The sequence below is a fragment of the Marmota monax genome, unplaced genomic scaffold (assembly GCF_021218885.2).
Source record: "Marmota monax isolate L192 unplaced genomic scaffold, Marmota_monax_Labrador192_F-V1.1 WCK01_AAM20220418_F8-fsc00014, whole genome shotgun sequence".
Classification (NCBI taxonomy): domain Eukaryota; kingdom Metazoa; phylum Chordata; class Mammalia; order Rodentia; family Sciuridae; genus Marmota; species Marmota monax.
Window position 1 is genome coordinate 33,371,895 of NW_026695222.1, and position 23,568 is coordinate 33,395,462.

At 36.2% G+C, this 23,568-nt stretch overlaps 2 protein-coding genes across 9 annotated transcripts in view; one reads left to right on the forward strand and one right to left on the reverse strand.

Annotated features, from left to right (window-relative positions):
- The window catches only part of Ncoa3 (nuclear receptor coactivator 3), a 123,322-nt gene that overhangs the window by 79,006 nt on the left and 20,748 nt on the right, over positions 1 to 23,568 (reverse strand). The gene's annotated exons all lie outside the window — the stretch shown is intronic.
- On the forward strand, positions 2,972 to 3,532 carry LOC124085305 (large ribosomal subunit protein eL21-like). Its single transcript, XM_046432891.2, has one exon. The coding sequence runs from the start codon at positions 3,013 to 3,015 to the stop codon at positions 3,493 to 3,495; it is 483 nt and encodes a 160-aa protein (XP_046288847.1). The 5' UTR covers positions 2,972 to 3,012; the 3' UTR covers positions 3,496 to 3,532.

The following is a 23,568-nucleotide window of genomic DNA, read 5'->3' on the forward strand; positions in this document are numbered from 1 at the left end:
AACTGTCTAAGGTCCAGCAGCACAGGTTACAAAACAGACTTAGTGATCAACAGTGGGTAATCAAATTTAAGCCAAGAAAGGGCTTCCAAGTATACTTTGACATCCAGAAGCCAAAGAGATGAATATGTTTGAATACATTTTTCAAAATGGCATGTTTTTATAGATTCCATAACAAAAAAAAATATATCATAATCAAAATTAAATATCACCTGACCAAATATGATACAATTTGAGCATCAAGATAATGGTTAAAGGGCTGGGGATAGAGCTCAGTTGGTAGAATGCTTGCCTCGCAATCACAAGGCCCTGGGTTCAATCCCAGCACCACAAAAAATAAAATTAAAAAAAAAAAAGATAATGATTAAAGAGTTGTAATGTACCATATGAACTGAAACTTCATGAATCTACAATAAATATGGGGGGGGGGGGGAAGATATACATATACACAAATGAAACTTGTCCTTACAATAAAATCTAATACAGAAGGAACAAAGGAACTAGAAAGTCAGTATTTGATTAAAACCATATTGATTCAGAAAGAATCAAAGAAAGCTGAATCTAGAGATAAAAGCTCAAGGAGTATATGGATATTTCTATAGTCACTGGCTCAAAAACCCTACAGGATACTTTTATAGTTTCTTCCCACGAGAAAGCCATACTATGCAGAATTAATACTGTCAAAATGGCCATACTACCAAAAACCCTATACAGATTTTAATGCAATTTCTATTAAAATTTCAATGACATTCTTCATAGAAATAGAAAAAGCAGTCATAAAATTTATTTGGAAAAATAAGAGGCTGAGAATAACCAAAGTAATCCTTAGAGAGAAAAGTGCAGCAGGAGGCATCACAATACCAGATCTTAAATTATAATACAGAGCTATAGTAACAAAAACGGCATGGTATTGGCACCAAAACAGACATGAAGAACAATGGTATAAAATGGAAGGCCCAAAGAAAAACCCACATAAATAGAGTTATCTCATACTAGACAAAGGTGTCATAAACATACATTGGAGAAAAGATAGCCTCTTCAACAAATGATGCTGGTAAAACTGGAAATCCAAATGTAGCAAAATGAAATTGAACCCCTATCTCTCACCCTGTACAAAATTCAACTCAAAGTGGATCAAGGACCAGAGACCTGAACCTACTAGAAAATAAAGTAGGCCCAAATCTCCATCATGTTGTCTTAGGAACATAATTCCTCAACAAGACTCCTAAGCGCAAGAAGTAAAATCAAAAATCAATAAATGGGGGTCTGGGGTTGTGGCTCAGTGGTGGAGTGCCTAGCACACGTAAGGCACTGGGTTCAATCTTCAGCACCACATTTTTAAAAAAAATGAAATATATTGTGTGTCCACCTACAACTAAAAAATAGTTTTAAAAAATAATCAATAAATGGGATGGTATCAAACTAAAAAGCTTCTTCAACCAAAGGGAACAATCAAGAACATGAAGACAGAGCCTACAGAATGGGAGAAAATCTTTGCCACCTACACCTCAGATAGAGCATTGATCTCCAGAATATATAAAGAACTCAAAAAAAAAAATTATTTTTTTTTAAAAAACAATCAATAAATGGGCAAAGGAACTGAATGTGCACCTCACAGAAGAAATACAATTGGTAAACAAATATGTGAAAAAATGTTTAACATCTCTAGCAATTAGAGAAATGCAGATTAAAACTACACTGAAATTTCATCTCATTCGAGGCAGAATGGCAATTACCACGAATACAAGTAACAATAAATGTTGGTGAGGATGTGGGGAAAAGGTACACTTACACATTGCTGGTGGGACTGCAAATTGGTGTGACCACTGTGGAAATCGGTATGGAGATTCCTCAGAAAACTTGGAATGGAATCACCATTTGACCCAGTCATCCCACTCCTAGGTTTATACCCAAAAGTTAAAATCAGTTTATTACAGTGACTATAGCCACAATGTTTACAGCAGCTCAATTCACAATAGCTAACCTATGGAACCAACCTAGGTGCCTTTCAACAGATGAATAGATGAAAGTGGTATATTAGAGGGGAAAGGGAAAAATAATACAAGGGGGAGAAATGAAGGTCAATAGAGGGGGTAGAGAGAGAAGAGGGGAGGGGAGGGGAGGGGAGGGGGGATAGTAGAGGATAGGAAAGGTAGCAGAACATGACAGTCACAAGTATGGCAATATGTAAATCAATGGATGTGTAATTGATGTGATTCTGCAATCTGTATATGGGCTAAAAATGGGAGTTCATAACCCACTTGAAGCAAAGTGTGAAAGATGATATATCAAGAACTATGTAATGTTTTGAACAACCAACAATAAAAAAAATAAAATAAAAAAAAAAAAAAGAAAGAGATCCAGAAGGAGGAAAAAAATAAATAAATAAAAAAAATAAAACAATGGAATATTACTCAGTAATAAAGAATAATGAAATTGAGCTGGTTGTGGCTTCAGTGGTAGAGCGCTCGCCTCGCAAGTGCGAGACCCTGGGTTCGATCCTCAGCACCACATAAAAATAAGTAAGTGAAACAAAGGTATTGTGTCCAACTACAACTTAAAAATAAATATTTTAAAAAGTTATTTAAAAAATAATAATGAAATTACGGAATTTGCCGGTGCACAGATGGAACTGGAGACTACCATCTAAGTGAAATAAGGCAATTTCAATAAAAACAAAGGCTGAATGTTCTGACATGAGATAGTAACACACAATAAGAGGGACAGGGAGAAATACAAGTTTATTGGATTAGACGAAGGGAAGAGAGGGTGGGAGTAGGAAAGACAGTAAAATGAATCAGACATAACTTTCCTATGTTCGCATATGAATACATAGCCAGTGTAACTCCACATCATGTACAACCACAAGAATGGGAAGTTATACTCCCTGTATGTATGATATATAAAAAATATACTCTACTGTCATGTATATCTAAACAGAATTAAAAAATAAAATAAAAATAAAGCTATACCTTCTTTTCGGCCGGAACCGCCATCTTTCAGTAATTCGCCAAAATGACGAACACAAAGGGAAAGAGGAGAGGAACCCGATATATGTTCTCCGGGCCTTTTAGAAAACATGGAGTTGTTCCTTTGGCCACATATATGCGAATCTACAAAAAGGGTGATATTGTAGACATCAAGGGAATGGGTACTGTTCAAAAAGGAATGCCCCACAAATGTTATCATGGCAAAACTGGGAGAGTCTACAATGTTACCCAGCATGCTGTTGGCATTGTTGTGAATAAGCAAGTTAAGGGCAAGATTCTTGCCAAGAGAATTAATGTGGGTATTGAGCATATTAAGCACTCTAAGAGCCGAGACAGCTTCCTGAAACGTGTGAAGGAAAATGATCAGAAAAAGAAGGAAGCCAAAGAGAAAGGTACCTGGGTTCAGCTGAAGCGCCAGCCTGCCCCACCCAGAGAAGCACATTTTGTGAGAACAAATGGAAAGAAGCCTGAACTGCTGGAACCTATTCCCTATGAATTCATGGCATAATAAATGTAAAAAATAAATAAAGGCTCGTGGACTACAAAAATGAAAAAAAAAATAAATTAAAAATAAATAAATAAATAAAAATAAAAATAAAAAAATAAAGCTATACTATGAAAAATAGAACAAACACAACCTCAACCAAAGTTAACATCACCAGAAATGGAACTAATCAACATTCACCTCCTAGTTAGACAAGAGAACATGAATTCTGTGTACTTTCTCCCCCAAATGTGCAGAAAACAAATCTAAATGTGAGAAAACATCACAAGCACAAATGAGGGTCATCCACAAAATATGTGATCCAAAAATTATTAACTTTAAAGGGCTGGGGTTGTGGCTCAGTGGTAGAGCGCTCGCCTACCACGTGCAAGGCCCTGGGTTCGATCCTCAGCACCACATACAATAAATAAAAGTATTGTGTCCAACTACAACTAAAAAATAAATATTAAAAAAAGTTTTTAAAAATTAACATAAAATACAAAGAAAAATCAGAAAATGTCTCAGATTAAAGAAGGCCAAAGAGATGACAAATCAAAGCAATCTAAGAGCCTGAATTTCAGCAGGGCACAGTGGTGCACACCTATAATCCTAGTGACTAAGGAGGCTGAGGCAAGAGGATTACAAGTTCGAGGCCAGCCTCAGCAATTCAGCAAATCCCTAAGCAATTAGCAAGACTCTGTCTCTGAATAAAAAATAGAAAGGGCTGGGGTTGTGGCTCAGTGGTAGAAAGCTTGCTTAGCACATGTGAGGCACTGAGTTTGATCCACATAAATTAAATCAATTAATTAAAGTTATTTTAAAAAATGATTACACTGGGGCTGGGAGTGGTGGCACATGCCTGTAATCCCAGCAGCTCAGGATGCTGAGACAGGAGCATCATAAGTGCAAAGCCAGCCTCAGCAAAAGCAAGGCACTAAGCAACTCAGTGAGACCCTGTCTCTAAATAATTAGATATAAAATAGGGCTGGGGATGTGGCTCAGTGGTCAAGTGCCCACAAGTTCAATCCCTGATACCAAAAAAAAAAAGGTTGCACTGGTAAATTTTAAAAAGGGGTGGGGGAGTTAGGGATGTGGCTCAGTGGTTCAATGCCCCTGGGTTCAATCCCCAGGACAAAAAAATGATAATAATAATAATGGGAGGTGTGCATAACAAATACCATCATTAACAGATTTTTATTAAATATAATTTTTATTATATATAATAAATCCCAAACAATTTCTATTCCTTCTGTTTCTCCCAATTATCTCCTTTCACCATCGGGGAATACAGGAAAACAAGTTCTTTATTTTAAACTAGAAACTATCATAAAGAGACAGAATGGAACATTTATCAAATTCCTAAGGTACACAGCAATTCATTGTCCATACATAAGACAGCTAAAAGCCCAGATACAACTTGCTCAAGGTCTCCCCACACAGCAGGAATAAATTAGATGCACAGTAGCTTGAATTCAAGTTCATGCTTTTTCTACTACCCTCTTCATTTTTATTGTGATTACAAAAATTTCAATTCTAATATTACCCAATGGGGGTGGCGCCGTGGAGGTCCACAAACAAAACAGGTCTTCAGTGGCTACTTAAAAACCAAAGCTTTTCCAATACATGGCCGAGGAGCATTAGTTTAGCCCCATCCCTATTTTTCACAAGAATGAATTCAAAGTATAGAAGATCATTAGCTGATGACAAGATCCTCCTAAAATCAGAATCCCTATCTCCTCACCCCATATTCATTTAACTTTCCTTACCACACTTTGTCACAAAGCAGTAATTATCCAATTATGGTCCCCAAACCAGCAATAATCACCATCACCAAGAAATTCTAATGCACTTTTTGTACCCGACACCAGAATCATACATGCTTAACTGATTTAACTGTCTAGGTGATTCTGGTGCCCTTTAAATTTCAAGAATTACTACTATATACAAAACAGAACTTTATAGGACTGCCATAGGAATATAGGCTCCTAAGCATAGTCTAATCATACACCTAAAAAGGAGAAAGCAATCAGGAAGCAATACTTCCTGCCTCTAGACTATTCTAGAATAGTACTCTCAAACTTCAGGGAGCAGAGTATCTTGGGGATCTTTAGCTAGGTCCCACCCCCAGAGAGTATAACTCAGCAGGCCAGGGGTAGAAACACCACCCAGAAGATACAAAAACTAAAGGAAAGCAGAGTACACTTTTGTGGGCTAGAACAGATCTCTGACAGATCTCACATACTCCAATCTGAAAAACACTCTCACCCCTCCTGCTTGCTCATTAAGATTCTCGATCTGTTCCATGAATAGTTTATTTTTTCCAGTGTGGGACAAGGTCTCGCTATATTACCCAGGCATTGAATTCCTGGGCTCAAGCAATACTCCCACCTCATCCTCCCAAATAGCTGGAACTATAAGCACAGGACACCACACCTGGTTTCTTGGCTACTTTTGAAAGTCAGAAACAATTTTGTGAATTCAATTTCATCTCTCAAAATTTACCAACTGAGATTAAATTATAATTAAGGTTGAATTTATTATAATAAAATACTAGCAAATAAAGTTATCAAAGGGACTTAGATAAAATTTAATATAGTTCAATTAAAAAAAGTACCCGAGACAAAAAAGTACCACAAAGAACACTGAGTTTGACAGTCAGAAGACTTGAATTTTTTTTTTTTTTTTTGGGGGGGTGTGCTGGGAATTGAACCCAGGGCCTTGTCCATGTGAGGCAAGCACTCTACCAACTGAGCTATATCCCCAGCCCCCAGAAGACTTGTATGCTAATAGGAGGTCTGCCACTTACTGTGTGACCTTAGAAGGAAATACAAAGAAATAATTCAGCAATTTGTTTTTCAACATCTTTTCATACTGACATGTAAAAATTCCATCCTACATTCCCATAACAGCAAATTCCAGATGTTTAAGAATATGTAAAAAGCTATCTATTTTATTTACTTATTCAACAAATGTTTATTAAATGTCTACTGTGGGGCCGGGGTTGTAGCTTACGGTAGTACAGCACTTGCCTAGCATGAGTGAGACACTGTGTTCGATCACCGGCACTGCATACAAATAAACAAATAAAATAAAGGTATTGTGTCCATCCACAACTAAAAAAATATTTTTTAAAAAAATCTAGTGTAAACAAACCATGAACTCAAACAAAATACTCTTAGAAGCTCAAGTCTTGCACCTACAATCATCCCATAGTATCAGTTTTTAAATCTCTCAAGTCTATCCAGTTCTTTCTGAGCTTATTACAACTACATTTTAGTATTTCAGCTAGTTATTCTCCTTGGATTACTCCAAAATCTACTTAATCCTTAGCTGAATCAAGGCAATCTTTCCATCCCCAGAAACTATTCCAACCCTATATAAAGTCCAAAATCCTTTTTTTTTTTAAAGAAAGAGTGGGGGAGGGGGAGAGGGAGGGAGAGAGAGAGAGAGAGAGAGAATTTTTTAATATTTATTTTTTAGTTCTCGGCTGACACAACATCTTTGTTTGTATGTGGTGCTGAGGATCGAACCCGGGCCGCACGCATGCCAGGCGAGCGCGCTACCGCTTGAGCCACATTCCCAGCCCCCCAAAATCCTTTTTAAGCTCACTTTGAAACATCTTTTTTTAAACTTCGGGGTCCAACCACAATAACTTAACATTTCCCAGTTAACAGTACAACTACTTTGAAGTCACTCTCTGTTGGGACACTACCTTCAGCTTGTTTTGGTTTTGGTGTTTGGTGGGGAGAGGGTGCTAAGACTGATTCAGGGCCTCTGAGCTACTATCCCCACCCCCCAGTTCCAATTCATACCTCTTATTAATCCTCTTGGAAGTTTAGTCAGACACTACAGCTTTCTCTCTTTCTAACACCGATCCCAATTCCAAATTAGGTTATACATTCTCCAATAAGCTTCATAGCATCCTGGTACATCTCTATTATACTTAATCACCTGGTAACTGCCTCTCTCCTTGTAATTCTCCCTCTTGAAAGCAGAGTCTTTATTTCTTGCATTGGTTTGGCTACAGCACCTAACACATAGTAAGCACACAAAATTTTAATTAAATGGAGAGGAGATTGAAGGGGCCCTTATAGTGAATAAAGAAGATTCCCATCCTTGGGCATGGTGGTGCATGCTGTAATCCCAGCAGCTTGGGAGGCTGAGACCAGACCCTGTCTCAAAATAAAAAATAAAAAGGACTGAGAAGGTGGCTCAGCAGTAGAATGCTCGCTTAGCGTGTGCGAGGCCCTGGGTTCGATCCTCAGCACCACATATAAATAAATAAAATAAAGGTATTGACAAATAACATCTAAAAAATAAATTTAAAAAAAAAAAAAGGTCTGAGGAGGTAGCTCAGTGGTAAAGCACCATTGATATAGATCCCCAGTACCAAAAAAAAAAAAAAAAATAGTGAGAAAGATTCCCAAAGATCTTGGAGAGAATCATTCAGTCAGTATACAGAGGCTAAAACATGGAAGTTTCTTAACAATTTGTAAGGATTTATATAATTTCATTTGAGAGATCCTCTGAAGATATTCCATTGAACATAAGACCTTTTTTGGTGAGAAACACAAAGGAAAGCAAATTGAAACACTACTAAAAAATAAGAATAAATCTGTCATCAAATAATTTGTGGTATTGGTAGAAATCTCTTGGATCCAAGGTTAAGGTGTAGTTAAAACAAGCCAACACTATACTACTGTAGTTTTCTGGAATTTAAAACATATACACATATATTTATGAATTAATGTCATGCTATAAAACACCAAAGGTCTTCAGTTTTCTGTTCCAAGAATGGTGTTTGGAATTCTGCCAAAAAGGAGAAAACCTCTGACTTCTCCATTTTGCAGTAGTATGTAAGAAAACCAGCCAGCACAGGAAAGATGAAATCATGTATAATATGGTACAGAAATCTGTCATAAAATGACAAACTTAAGTAAAAAAATCAGAAGACAGTACAATAAAGATTATAAATTTGGGTACAGACAAACTAGTTCATCCTACTGAGGGCTTAACCATCCTAAAATGGACATGAAAAAAACTTAACGGAATTGTTATGAGGGTTATGAATTACATAAATCATTTAAAATAATGCTGTCTTCATACATGTTCTAATTGTTCAGTAAATAGTAACAACTGATACTATTATTGTTTTACACAAGAACCTAAAATTACTAAGATCAAGGTGGAAAAGTTACATTCTGACAGGATTTTTTTTAAAACTTTTTAGTTGTAGATGGACACAATTAGGCCTTTTTTTTTTTTTAAGTTGTCAATAGACCTTTATTTTATTTATTTATATACGGCACTGAGAATCGAACCCAGGGCCTCTCACATGCTAGGCAAGTGCTCTACTACACAGCCACAACCCCAGCTCCAATTAAACTTTTTTCTGTTACTTTTCCTCACTCTCTTATCTTTTCTAACGCTAAATATTTCTAAACAGTCTCCCTACTCCCCTGATCCCCGCAAACAGTTTTAAATAAATATCTGTTTTGGGGTCACTCATGGTGGTGCATACTTGTAATCCCAGCTACACAGGAGGCTAAGGCAGGAGGATCACAAATTGAGACCAGCTTGAGCAAATTACTGAGAACTTATCTCAAATCAAAAAAATAAAAAGGGCTAGGAATGTTGCTTAGTGATACAATGTCACTAGGTTCAGTTCGCCGGTATCACCCAAAATTTTAAAAATTTTATATATTGAATTGCGGTTGTAGCTTAGTGATGGAGCAGTAGCCTAGCATGTGCAAGGACCTAGGTTTGATCCCAAACACTGCAAAAAAATTTACTACAAAGTTTTTACAACTATTGACTAAACTTAAGGTCGATTCAACACAGCAAAAAATGTGCTAACAAGTAATAAATATTTTCATAATGCTAAATCAAAGTTACCTCAAGGGTAAACAAGGCATATAAAAATCACATGTTCAGGGGCTAGGGTTGTAGCTCAGTGGTAGAGCACTTGCCTTGAATGTGAGAGGCCCTGGGTTTAATCCTCAGTATCACATGAAAAAATATATATAAATAAACAAAAATAAAGATTAAAAAAATCACATGTTCAAACATTACAAAAAAAAGCACCTGAAACCCTCAAATTCTGGAAGATAAAATGATATATGGTGTATGTTAGAGGCCAAATTGTGTCCCAAACTCTGTTGAAATTCAAACCTCTACTGCCTTAGAATGTGACCACATTTGAAGATAGGGACCTTAAAGACATAATTAAGTTAAAATTATAATTTATCATTAGAACTTTACTGGGTTATGACTAATATCATTGTAAGAGGAAATTTGGCCACATACATGTACAGAGGGAAAACCATGTGAAGATTGAGGGAGAAGTCAGTTACCTACAAATCAAGAAAAGAGTCTTCCAAAGAAAGCAACCCCAGGAACACCTTGCCTCCGGAACTGTGAGAAAATAAATTTATACTGTTTAAACCACGCAGTCTGTGGCACTTAGTTATGGCATTCCTAACAAACTAACATAGCCTACTCTTTCTAAAACCAGATTGGGTTTACAGGAGTACATTTCTAGCTGTAATCACTGGTTCATCAAGGTAATCCCAACGCTACTTGGAATTAGACATCTGCAAAGTCAAGAAATCAAATATCTAGCCAGGTGTGGTAGTACACACCTGTAACCCTAGCAGCTTGGGAAGCTGAAGTAGATGGATCACAAGTATGAGGCCATCCTCAGAAACTTAGCCAGACCATCTCAAAACAAAAATAAACAAACAAAAAGGGATGGGGATGTAGCTCAGGGATAGTGAGTGCACCCCTGGGTTCAATCCTCAATACAAAAGAAAGGAAGAAAAAAAAAAGATCAAATATCTGAAGCCAGAGTTAGAAAATACCTTTTCCAATAAATTATATCATCTATATGCTATTTTAGACTATGGCTATTCTGAAGCATTGTTAACATTTTATATTATGTGACTAAATCACTTATTTTAAAGGAAAAAATATATTCTGAATTTATACTTACACCTTTTAAAGATGATCTTCTCAATTTAGCAACATTACACTATTCTTGGATATAGGGAACAGAGACTTTGGAATCTGACGAAAGGGGATTTAAGCCCCAGGGTTGCCAGGGTTTACTAGTTGTGTGGCTTTAGCCAAGTTATTTCACCTCTGATCCTTAAATTCCTCAACTGTACATGGGGATTAAAAGAATATCTTATGGATTATGAGGATTAGAGAGCGCTAAATTAAGCACCTAGCACAATTCCTAACACAAGGTAGGCACTAATATGGTAGCTATGATAACATCATCCTCCAAGGAAATGTGCAATGAAAAGTAGTTGTCACTGTTAACAAGACTGTAAACTACCAAAGCTTTCTGGAAGGCAATTTTGAAATATTTATCTAAACATGAAGGATCTCTCTCAGACTTTCACAAACCTAGAAATACAACTTCAAGGAATATGCTCCATGGAATTTTTTGCACAAATCAGTAAAGAGAAGAAAGGGGATGTTCTTTGTAACACTGTTTTAACAGCCAATCAACAAAGGGGCTAGTTTAAACTATAGCACTATTTTTTAAATGACAACATGGTACAGTGGCACATACATGCAATCCCAGCAGCTTGGGAGGCTGAGAGAGGAGAATCACAAGTTTGAGGTCAGCCTCAGCAAGTTACCAGGGCCCTAAGCAACTCAGTGAGACGCTGTCTCAAAAAAAAAAAAAAAAAAAAGGCTGGGGATGTGGTTCAGTGGTTGAGCTCCTCTGGATTCAATCCCTGGCACAAAAAAAGAAAAGAACTGGAATATAAAATTACTCTAATACTACCTAAGGAATGGAAATTTAAAATGTTTTAAAATTCTACCAAAAGAAATATAAACTAAATTGGCATCCAAAATTAAACAAATCAATTTGAAAGACGCAACATTTTAGATTAGTATGAAGGGCACATCTCCTCCATTACTGAAGTTAACCCAAATTTTACTACTAATAGTGGAATCATGGAAGGTCACAATGAAAATTGGACCACCTTAATTTAGAGATAAGGAAAATGTAGTACACCAAATGACCTGATCAAGTTCATTCGGTAAGATACAGATGAGTGGTCAGAATAGGATACTGGTCTCCAGGGCTAATATTTTTTCTAGATCCATGTTGTCTCATATCAGAGCTTACAGTTTTAAATAAACTCCATTTTCCAAATAAATTAACAAAAATAGCACCAGATAACATACTTTGCTTCATAAATATGCATAAATGAAACAATCGTTAGTGTTGCAAATATGCCAGGTAATATATGCCAACTATCTACAGAGCTCTTGGTTCACGGAAATTTCAAGCATGTAAAAATATCTTGATTAGACACTGCAAAGGTGTCTGCTCTACAGAATCAGAGATGAAAAGGCTTTATGAGAACCGGTTCATCCAACAGTCCTGAAAGTACAGCAACTAGTTAGATTTTAACTAGCTAAAACACCAAATTTTCTAGCCAGATACTTGAACAGCATTTTTGTTGTTGATGATGTTTCAGAAGTAATGCTTCTAGTCTCCTATTTCAAAGTCACCTTCCAGCCCGAAAGAGGCATATAGCTGATTCTTCTCTCACTAGAACAAGCCCCATAATAAAGAATAACACAAGTGTGCATTTTTTCTCGTGTTTTCCTTCACTAAAAACCAGTTTGATAACAATACGAAAAAGCCTTTAACAAACAGCTTTTCCAGACAACACAAATGTTTAACTAAAAACCAAAAACTCAAAATGAGAACAAGGAAACTTAACAGCAGAATGAGACAAAGAGTACATAAAATAGAAGCCAGGTAGACAAAGATCTCTGAAGTCAAGTATGGAATAAATAAAAAGATCATAATATTTTCATATAAACAAAGGCTGAAGCAACTAGCAACTTCAAGATAAGTTTACCAAAAAGAAAAGAAATATTAAAGAATCTTTTCTTCTGTCTTATATAAAGAATGTGGGTGTGTGGGTGTGTGTATGTGTGTGTGTGTGTGTGTGTATACAAACACGGAGATTTGTTTAGATATCTTCAAACATAAATGCAACGATAATTAACTTGTTGCACTAAAAAAAAAATCACAAATTGAATAATGTAAAAATATTACAATATCTGGTTTTAGCTACTTTATAGGTTTATCATTAGCCTAATATGGAGGGTTAAAATTCAGTATTGAAAATAAGTATAGTCTATTAGTACTATTAACACAAAATACTGTCTATAATTTTTCTAGAATTGCTTGAGTAAATGTAACATAATAATTAAGTTTTATTTTATCTACTGAGTGTTGATATTTCTTTAACAAAATCCAAGTATTCAATGCTATGAGTGATGAGTGACCTTGAGACAGCACTAGGAAGGCAGTCACCATGGCAACATTACCACAAAAGTGTCTCGTCCTCAGCAAAAGGACCAACCTGGTGCATCGGGATTTTTAAAACCTAGAGAAACAGAGCTTCCGTCAAGCCAAAAAAAAAAAAAAAAAAGCTTTAAAAAGTGTTTACATTAACCTTTCTATTTTAACCTTCCTATTTATTCATTATTAATTTAACCTACCTTAATGGTGAAATATTAGGCCATACAAAAATTATTTTCCCTTTTCATTTCCTAAAAGGGCTAATTGAAAGATATGAACAAAATAACATGTTTCTTTTTTTAATGTACGTGTTTAAATTTTTTTCTACTGAATCAGCATTATTCTAATCATCTTTTAATCACTGTCAAGAAAAAACAAACATTTGCCTTAACAGAAACCTTTATTTTCCACTGCACTTGATAATGAAAATATGTAAGGAGATGTGACCTAAAATGTCAAATATTAAAAAGGCATTTGTAATTCTTTGTACATAAAGTAAACATCTTTACATTTAATTTTTTAATAAACTTATGTCTTTAGATCATAAATTAGTTTTTTTCCTAGAAAGTATTCTCCCAAAAAGCTAGAAATATGAAAATTTAGGTATTTTATCAACAATAGAACCAGCATAGAGACCAAAACCAAATATGTACCAAAAAACTTCAAACCTGACGTACCTACCAAAAGAATCTAGAAAAACTACATGCCCCAGTACACACACACACACAAAAAAAGATATAGATATAGAAGTAAGAGAAAGAGGAGTCAAGGTTTCTAGGTCTGAGCAACCACAAGAATGGGGTGTCTAGTAGATGAGAAAGACAAGGCTTTTGGTAAAAAACTGGAGGAGATTAGGAATTCAGTTTGGGACATGTAAAGTTTAAAATATCAATACCAAGGGCTGGGGATGTGGCTCAAGCGGTAGCGCGGTCACCTGGCATGCGTGCGGCCCGGGTTCGATCCTCAGCACCACATACAAACAAAGATGTTGTGTCCGTCAAAAACTAAGAAAATAAATATTAAAAAATTCTCTCTCTCTCTCTCTCCCCCCCACTCTCTCTTAAAAAAAAAATAAAATATCAATATCAAAATCTAAGTGAAAAGATTAAAAAGATAGTTGGATGAACAAGTGAAATAACTGAAGTTCATCCCAAATAAACAGTATGCAAAAAAGATCCAACACATGTATGCAGGAGTCCCAAAGGAGAAAATCAAGGTATGGGAAACAAGAAAAAATATAACAAAACAAAAACCTAACAAAAGTCAAGAAAATCTACACTTGAAACTGCATATCATAAGGACTCAGGGCATGCCTGAAAAAAATGAGTCAGATGAACACCAATGTATAAAACTATGAAGCTGAGTGCAGTGGTATACACCTGTAATTCCCACTGAGGAGACCAAGACAAGAGTATTACAAATTGGAGGCCAGATTCAACAATTAGCAAGACCCCGTCTCAAAAAGTAAAAAGGACTGGAAATGTAGCTCAGTGGTAGAGTATCCTGGGTTCAATCACAGCACACACACATACACACACAAAAAAAAAAAAAAACCATACATGCATGCTATTAAAATAATGTTTTGTCTTTCTAGACACAAAAAAGCTAAGTTACTAAAGCCACCAAAAACTGATTCGCATCAGACTGGCAGCTCTGCTCTATAAGAAAAGACAATGAAATGACATATTTCAGACACCCTGGAAAATTCTGATCATACAAATCAGCTCTGAAACATTCAAGCTATATACACATTCCCCAAACACAGTGAGACTCAAGGAACACTATTCCCTTAAGCTCTTCCTGAGGAAATTATTAGAGAAAATGAAAAGTCTACTATATAAAATTGGTGGAGAGAATTAAGTACTTATCTGTAAAAAAAATTACTGATGGCTATGAGCCAAACCTGGTGGCATACTCCAGTAATACCAGCAACTTGGGAGGCTGAAGCAGCAGGATCACAAGTTCAAAGCCAGTCTCAGCAACTTAGTGACACCCTGCCTCAAAATAAAAATATATAAATAAAATGGTTGGAAATGTAGCACAGTGATACAGAGCCCCTGGGTTTGATCTCTAGAACTGGAAAGAAATAAAGAAAAATTGAGGAGAAAACAAGAAGAGATAGAAGCTAGAAAAACTGGCTAATTGCCATGGCACCAAGTATTCAAAGTAAAAAATATATATTACTTTAAATCAAATGCTGGGGAGCAAAAAGAGGTTACTTCATTATTTTAGTAGTATTCAAAGTAAGAAACCAACAAACCACCAAAAAAAAGCAGAGGGACCCAAGCATATTATGCGTAAAGGTTTACTATAAAGGCAACAGCTAGGATAAAAATACAAACTGCATAATTTTTTTTAAATCAAGATGAATTATGAAAGTCAAAGATATATTGAAGGGGCTGGGATGTGGCTCAAGCGGTAGCGCGCTCGCCTGGCATGCGTGCGGCCCGGGTTCGATCCTCAGCACCACATACAAACAAAGATGTTGTGTCCGCCAAATACTAAAAAATAAATATTAAAAAATTCTCTCTCTCTCTACCTCTATCTCTCTCACTCTCTCTTTAAAAAAAATAAATAAAAATAAAGTGAGATAATGGATCTTATCTTAAAAAAAAAAAAAAAAAAAAAAAAGATATATTGAAATATACTGTCACAGACATTCCATACACAGCTGAAGAGAAAAACAAGAAAAATAACAAAATAAACCTGAAAGGGCAAAAAGGAGAAATTAAGTATAGGATGGGTATTCACACATATGCCAAAATAAAACCCACAATTCTGTGCAATTAATACACAATTTTTTAAAAGTTAAAAAAAGTATAGAAACAGAATCCTAGAAAAGAAAAGGGGAGGACTGGGAATGTAGCTCAGTGGTAGAGCACTTACCCAGCATGTGCAAGGCCCTGGGTTTGACGCCCAGCACCAACAAGAAAAAAAAAGAGAGAGAGAGAGAGACAACAATGGAAAATTATGAAATTTGTGGGGCTGGGGTTGTGGCTCAGCAGTAGAGCGCTCACTTGGCACGTGTGAGGCCCTGGGGTCCATCCTCAGCACCACATAAAAATAAATAAATAAAGTTATTGTGTCCAACTACAACTAAATAATAAATATTTTAAAAAAGAAAATTATGTAATTTGTCTTAAACAGTTTTGTGCGAATGTTAAACTCTTAGTTTTCGTTACTGTAACAAGATTATACAAGCCTTTAATATTAAGGGAGCCGAGTCAAGCGTATATGAGAGAGCTGGGGACGTAGCACAGGGTTCAACGCTTGCTTCCCTTCAATACAAAAGACCCTAGGGTGGATGAAGCAAGAAGAGTTACAAGAATTATTTTTTTGGTGGGGAGGAGTACTGCAGATTGAACCCAGGAGTGCTTAACCACTGAACAATATCCCCAATCCTTTATTTATTTTTTTTTTAAATAATTTTGAGTCAGGATCTTGCTAAATTGCTGATGCTGGCTTTGAGCTCGTGATCCTCCTGTCTCAGCCTCCTAAGCCGCTGGATTACAGCTATGTGCCATGCATGGCACAAGTGAACACAACTATTTTTGCCAGTATAAAATCATTTAAAATGACTGAAAAGACATATTTCAGACACTCTTTTTTTAATATTTATTTATGTTTTAGTTTTCGGCAGACACAACATCTTTGTTTGTATGTGGTGCTGAGGATCAAACCCGGGCCACATGCATGCCAGGCGAGTGCACTACCGCTTGAGCCACATCCCCAGCCCCATATTTCAGACACTCTTGAAAACACATTTATAATCAGACAACCCAGCTTTGAACCATTAAAGTTGCACACAAACTTCTCACATCGTAGACTTCAAGGAATATTGTTTCCATGAGCTCTTCCTGAGGAAATAAAAAATTAAAACTATGAGGGAAAAATTTTTTCTTTTAAGCACTAGAATGCTAGTAAACCAACTTATTTTAAGTAAGTACTAGTGAGTAAAGAGAACGAATGCAACATTTATCCCACCTTTCCTGTGTGAGCTGTACTCACACTGCATCACCAGTTGTGAATTCAAGGAAGTTTCTCTTTATAGAAATAGTACAGCTATTAAGTCAAAGTAGCATGAATTCAAATGTTAGCATTTTGCTGGCCCCTAATAAATTAATACAGCTACTGGTCATCAATAGTTGCCAGTATAACAAAAAACACCAGACATCATGTGTCTCCTGATAACTCACGCGAACATGAAACAGTCTCACAAGAGTAGTAAGTCTCCAAGATGGCATCCAGCAATCCTCATCTCCTGGAATTCATACTCTTCGCCCTCTCCCACCCAGTATCAGGGTTGGTTTGTGCAACCAAAAAAAGGTGCAAAAGTGACATAGTTTGTCACTTTGGGGGTCCTTATAGAAGACACTGCCACTTTCTTCATCCTCCCTTTGGCCCCCTCTCTGAGCACATACCAGCAGACACCCAGCAAGGAACCATCTCCTTTCCAGTGGATAATAAGTACTTCAACTTGAAAACAGCACCTGTCAAGCCTTCAGATCCTTGCAAATCAGAGCTTCAAGACCTCAAACCAGAACCACCCAGCTACTCCCAGAATCCTAATATTTGGAAACTATGGAACATACAAAATGTTTAAGTTACCAAGTTTCAGGATACAGTCAGCTGTCCCTACCCCCAGGGATCCACACTCACAGATTCAAGTGATCTTGGGTCAAAAATATTCAGAAAAAAATTCCAGAAACTTCCAAAAAGCAAAACTTTAATTTGCCCCATGTGGAGTATTATACTAAATCCACATAAAAAGTGATGCATAGTGTGCCCACTGTAATCCCACAGCATCATAGAAAGCCTCAATCTCTCTGTAGTAGTTGTTAGAGCATTGTTAACTTCATGTCTTGTTCATAGTTTGAGTTAAGATGATTGTATTTATAGACCATGTATAAACTTTCTTCTTGTTATTCCCTAAGTGATACAGTATAATGACTATTTACAGAGCATCCACATAATATTAGGTATCATAAATAATCTAAAGATGATTTAAAGTGTATAGAAGGAAGGCACAGCTTATGAAAATACCATGCCATTTTATATAATGGACTTGAGCATCCTCAGGATTTGGTATACCCAGGAGTCCTGGAGCCCAAGTCTCTGCAAATACTGAGGGATGACTGTAATTTGCTACAAAGGCAATAGAATTAATACACCTGCCAAAAATAATAACTGAATTTAACTGATCAAGTCTTGAGAACCAACTACCAATTTATTAACAGACAAAATACAGAAGACCAATATAAACAACTCCACAAAGATATACTCAGTGCAAAATCTAGATACTAAGCTCTACGGGGGGGGGGGGGGGGGGGGGATGTAAAAGGAAAGATGGAAGGGATAACCTGTACTTTTAAAAGACATAATTACATAATAACCAAATTGCAATGTATAAGCCTCATTTGGATCCAATTTTTCAGAAATAAAAAATACAAAATTAACTAGTGACTATATTTGATGCTACTAAAGAATAGACATAATGATACTGTGATCATGCCTGTTTGAAAGTCCTTATCTTTCATAAATACTTCAGGAAATCACATGTGGTCTAGTATTTACTTCAAAATTAGCCATTAATTAGCCAGGCACAGAGGTAGATGCCTGTAATTCCAGTGACTCCTGAGGCTGAGGCAGGAGGATCTCAAGTTTGAGGCCAGCCTCAGCAATTTAGCAAGAACCTGTCTCAAAATAAAAAATAAAAAGGGTTATGAACATATGTCAGTGGTAAAGTGAAAAATTAGTCATTAATTGATAAGTTGATAAATCTGGGCGATGAGTTCATGAATATCAATCATGAAGATCAATACACCATGCTTTTCTTTATTTTTTTCTTTTCTTTTCTTTGCAATACTGGGGATTGAACCAAGGACACTATACCACCAAGCTACACTCTCAGCTCACCCCATCTCACCTTTTTTTTTTTTTTTTAAAGATAATCTTACTAAATTTCCAAGGCTGACCCAGAACTTGAGAGTTTCATTCCTCAGCCTCCAAGGTGACATGGCACCACTCTATAGTTGAAATTTTCCCTAATATAAAAAGAAGGAAAAAAGTATTGCTGAAGGATAAAGAAAATGATGACCTAAACAGAAACTAAGTATCAGAAGGGAATCTTAAGAGTACAAAAGGCTTTTACTCAAATATGTCTATCAATTTCTCAAAGCCTTTCCTTCAAGCAAGGATATAGAGTTCTTTCTATATCTCTGCATGAAGAAAAGAGTTCATGTGTCCCTCTAAATATCAGAAATAGTTATTAAGTCATAAATTGTAACTGCTCCCTAAAAAATTAGTCTGTTTGGGATGTTAAAAAAGTTCTGGAAATAAGTAGTGGGAGGATGACTGCACAATACTGTGAACGTGCTTAATGCCACTGCATTATAAACTCAGAAACAGTAAATTCACCAGGCATGCTGGACACATCTGTAATCCCAGTGACTCAAGAGACTAAGGCAGGAGGATCAAAGTTTGAGGCTAGTCTCAGCTCTGTCTCAAAAAATAAAAAAAGGGCTTGGGATGTAGCTCAGTGGTAAAGCACCCTTTGATTCAACTGCTAACACCAAATGATAACAATAAAAATGGTAATATTGCATGTATTTTACCACAGTAAAAAAAAATACAGGGGCTGGGGATAAAGCTCAGTTGGTAGAGTGCTTGCTTCGCATGCATAAAGCCCTGGGTTCAATCCCCAACACCACAAAAAAAAAAAAAAAAATTAAAATACCAAGATGTGACATACAAAATTATATAAAGTGTAACTTTCAACCCCCAGCACTACAAAGTAAAAACTCATATACGCAAAAACTACACACATACACACATACACACACACACACAAACCTTCTTCTTGTGATAAAAATGTACAAAACGAGGCAGGTGCAATAGCACATGTCTGTAATCCCAGCAGCTCAAGAGGCTGAGGAGGGGGATCACAAGTTCAAAGCCAGCCTCAGCAACTTAGCAAGGCCCTAGACAACTCAGTAAGACCATGTCTCTAAATAAAATACCAAAAAGTTCTGGGGATATGACTCAGTGGTTAAGTGCTCCTGAGTTCAAACCCCAGTACTAAAAAAAAAAAAAAAATCAAATGATCTACAAGAAACATAAGGACGCCTATAATCTCTGTTTCTTAGGAGTCAAAGGCAGGATGTAAATTGAAGACCAGCTTAAGCAATTCAGTGAGACCCTGTCTCACAATAAAAAATAAAAAGGGCTGGGGTTATAGCTCAGTGGTAGAGCACCTGCCCAGCATTGCACAAGGATCTGGGTTCAATCCTCTATACAGGAAGAAGGCAAAAAATGGTTGTAAATGTGGCAAGAGTAGCACTCCACGAATTTAGGGGAGTTTCCCCTTTCAACCAAAAGTCCTTCTTCTAAAAATGAGTACTTATTCATCAAATTTATGACTCAGAAGTAAATAAATGTAGGAAAGACAATTCCTTTTACTTTACTATAAAGTGGAGTTCCTGCGCTCTCAAACAGAGAAAGAAAGAAAATTAAGGTACAAAAGGTCTTATAGTCCACACAGTTTGCAGTTCCTCTTGTAACAAACATTAATACAATTTAAAAGTTAATAATCTATAGTAACTGAAAATATCTCCCAGGAATTCACTGAAAACTTCCCTAGATTACTCTAGCCTCAAGCAATCTCTCATTTCTCTGAACTCCAAAAGCAATTATTTGTCCAATTTATTTGGCAATTAATCCTGCATTGCCTTGTTTAATTTCTTTCATTATTCTCTGAAATGCTATTTAAATCTTCTCTAGTTATCTAACTTTGTATTCCTTTCTCATCTCCCCATCTCCCTTATCTCTTCCTATCATCTCCTACCTTGATAGGAAGAGATAAGGCCATATATTGTTTGGTTTAAACTAGCACATAGTAAATACAAAGATATTTATTTAAAAAAAAAAAAAAAAGGAAAAATCAGTGACATTAAGGAAATATTTAAGGTTGGGATGTAGCACTATGGTAGAATGCTTGGCTAGCATGCATGAGGCCCTGGGTTCAATCCCCAGTACTGAAAAAGAAAATGTTTAAAGCCACACCAACTAATAATCTTCAAGCCAAAAATTAACAGGTCAATGTACTGTTTTTTTTCTCTAATTCCTAAAGTAATGTGGGGTCATAAAAAGGGGGCTGGGGATGTGGCTCAAGCGGTAGCGCGCTAGCCTGGCATGCATGCGGCCCGGGTTCGATCATCAGCACCACATACAAACAAAGATGTTGTGTCCACCGAAAACTAAAAAGTAAATATTAAAAAATTCTCTCTCTCTCTCTTTAAAAAAAAAAAAGTTTTAAGTTTTATAAAAAGGACATAGCCTTTTATATCTAAGAATATATCTAAAAACTTCTATCTGAATCTTCTACCTTGAAAGCCTGTGTACCTGTGAGTTTCTAACCTTCATCTCAAAGATGACAACATCTACTTCTAGAAGTTTTGATTATTGTTAAGTGAGAATTTATGTAAAATTACTGGTAGCCAAACAAATTGAGATTCTTGGTTTTTTAATGTTTATATAGATTTCAAATCAGAATGTGTCATATTATTGACAGTATCCCATAGTATAATTGGCCAATTTACATTTGTTTCCTAGTGGTACATGAAATAGTCATTTGTTTAATAATTGATGGCATCATGAGCTTGATAAAATTTGGTAACAGATGGCAGTATACTCAAATGATAGCTGCTTTTTCTTCCCTTACATCTATTCACATACTAGCATGTAGAAAGGAAACAATCATTCAGTGGAAATACCAAGTCCACTGTAAGTGCTTAGAACTGTCAGAAAGTATATGCTCAAGAAATTGGAACTAACTCTACTGCTGTTCTCTATCTTAGTTTCATTTGAAAGAGGAATAATAATTTTGATTATTTATGAAATACAGATTTCTCTTAAGAGGGCAAATTACATTTACATATATAATATAATATAGATAAATATAGATATTGCATGCTTATGTGTTACTGAGAATTGAATTCAAGGGCACTCTACCACTGAGCTATATCCTCATCCCTTTTGGGGGGAGCAGGGGGGCAAAGGGGGAACTAGGGATTGAACTCAGGGGCACTGGACCACTGAGCCACCGCCCCAGCCCTTTTTTGTATTTTATTTAGAGACAGGTTTTCACTGAGTTGCTTAGTGCCTTGCCATTGCTGAAGCTGGCTTTGAACTCGCAATCCTCCTGTCTCAGCCTCCCAAGCCGCTGGGATTACAGGCATGCACCACAGTGCCCAGCCCCATCCCTGATTATTTCTATTTTGAGACAAGATCCTGCTATATTACTGAGGCTGGCCTCAAGTTTGAGATACTCCTGTCTCAGTCTTCTGTGCTACAGGGATTGCAGGTGTGCACCACCACGCTCAGCTATAAAACTATATTTTTAAAAGTTATCTCAACAGTATATGTCCACAAGTCATTTTTCTAAAGACTTTAAAACTGCAATTAAAAATCTGAACATCAAGCTCTTCTGGATAAAAACATTACAAAGTCCAGGTTCACCACTATTCTCCAACTCAAATAAATTAATATTATGTATTTTGTTTTTTAAAGATGTGCCCAAAAATCACATCATAAATTACTATAGCATTTCCAGACCAAAACACTTGTGTCAAATCAATTAAAGGTCACCTGAACAGGATATTTAAATCCTTTTGGTTTTTATATATAGTCATTCATTGAGCTAACTAGGCTATCATGGAAATATGTGTGCTGTTACATTCTATAGTCTTTCTAAAGAAAAATACTCCAGTTGGGAGTGGTGGCACATGGCTTTAATTCTAGACATGCTGATCCCAACTATTCTGGAGGCTGAAACAGGAGAATAGTGAGTTAGAGACCAGCCTCAGCAATTTAGCAAGACCTGCACAAGATAAAATACTTTTAAAAGAGCTGGAGAAATAGCTTAGAATGTAGATAACCACTGGGTTCAATTTCCTGTACCAGCCAAAAAAAAAAAAAAAAAAAGCACATTTCTAATCCAAACAGAATTTATTAAATGATTATTTGAAATATTTCTGTTTAAAAACAGTATAACAATGTTCCTACAGAAAAGTCTCCTACAGGGGATTGAGATGTGGCTCACTGGTAGAGTGCCTTCATAACATGTGTGAGGCACTGGGTTTGAATCTCAGCACCATATTAAATAAAATAAAATACAGAAATTTTTAAAAAAGAAAAAAGTTCTCTACAGATCTCATGTGTTCTAAAATCCTATATATATTACAGATATTACTTTTAAATAGAAAGATTAAGGCAAAGTTTAAGAGAGTAAGGAAAACATGTGCTCCTACAGAAGACAGCAAAAGGATACACACACACACACCCAACATGGGGAAAAAAAGAATTTTTAAATGAAGAAAGAGGAACAGGGTGGAGGGAGTTAGCTCAATGATGATAGCAGTTACCTAGCATGTATGAGCCCCCAGTTTTGATCCCCAGCACAAACCAAATAAATAAAGTACTGATGTAAAACAAGGCTCCAAAGAAACTTCATACAAGTAATACCAAACAATGTAGAAGAGCAGGCACACTTATCAGTAACAACAGCTAAGAATAAGTCTAAAAAAACTTTATAATAATAACTTTTCAAAACAGTAATAGGTATTTTACTACTGAGCTACATTTCCAGTCCTTTTTATTTTTTTATTTTAAGGCAGGGTCTCACTAAGTTGTTTGGGGTTCTCTAAAATTACTGAAGCTGGCCTTGAAATTGTGATCCTCCTGCCTCCTAAGCCACTAGG

What these genes read in the sequence shown, in the direction of transcription:
- LOC124085305 (XM_046432891.2), top strand. Translation starts at nt 3,013, where the DNA reads ATGACGAACACAAAGGGAAAGAGGAGAGGAACCCGATATATGTTCTCC.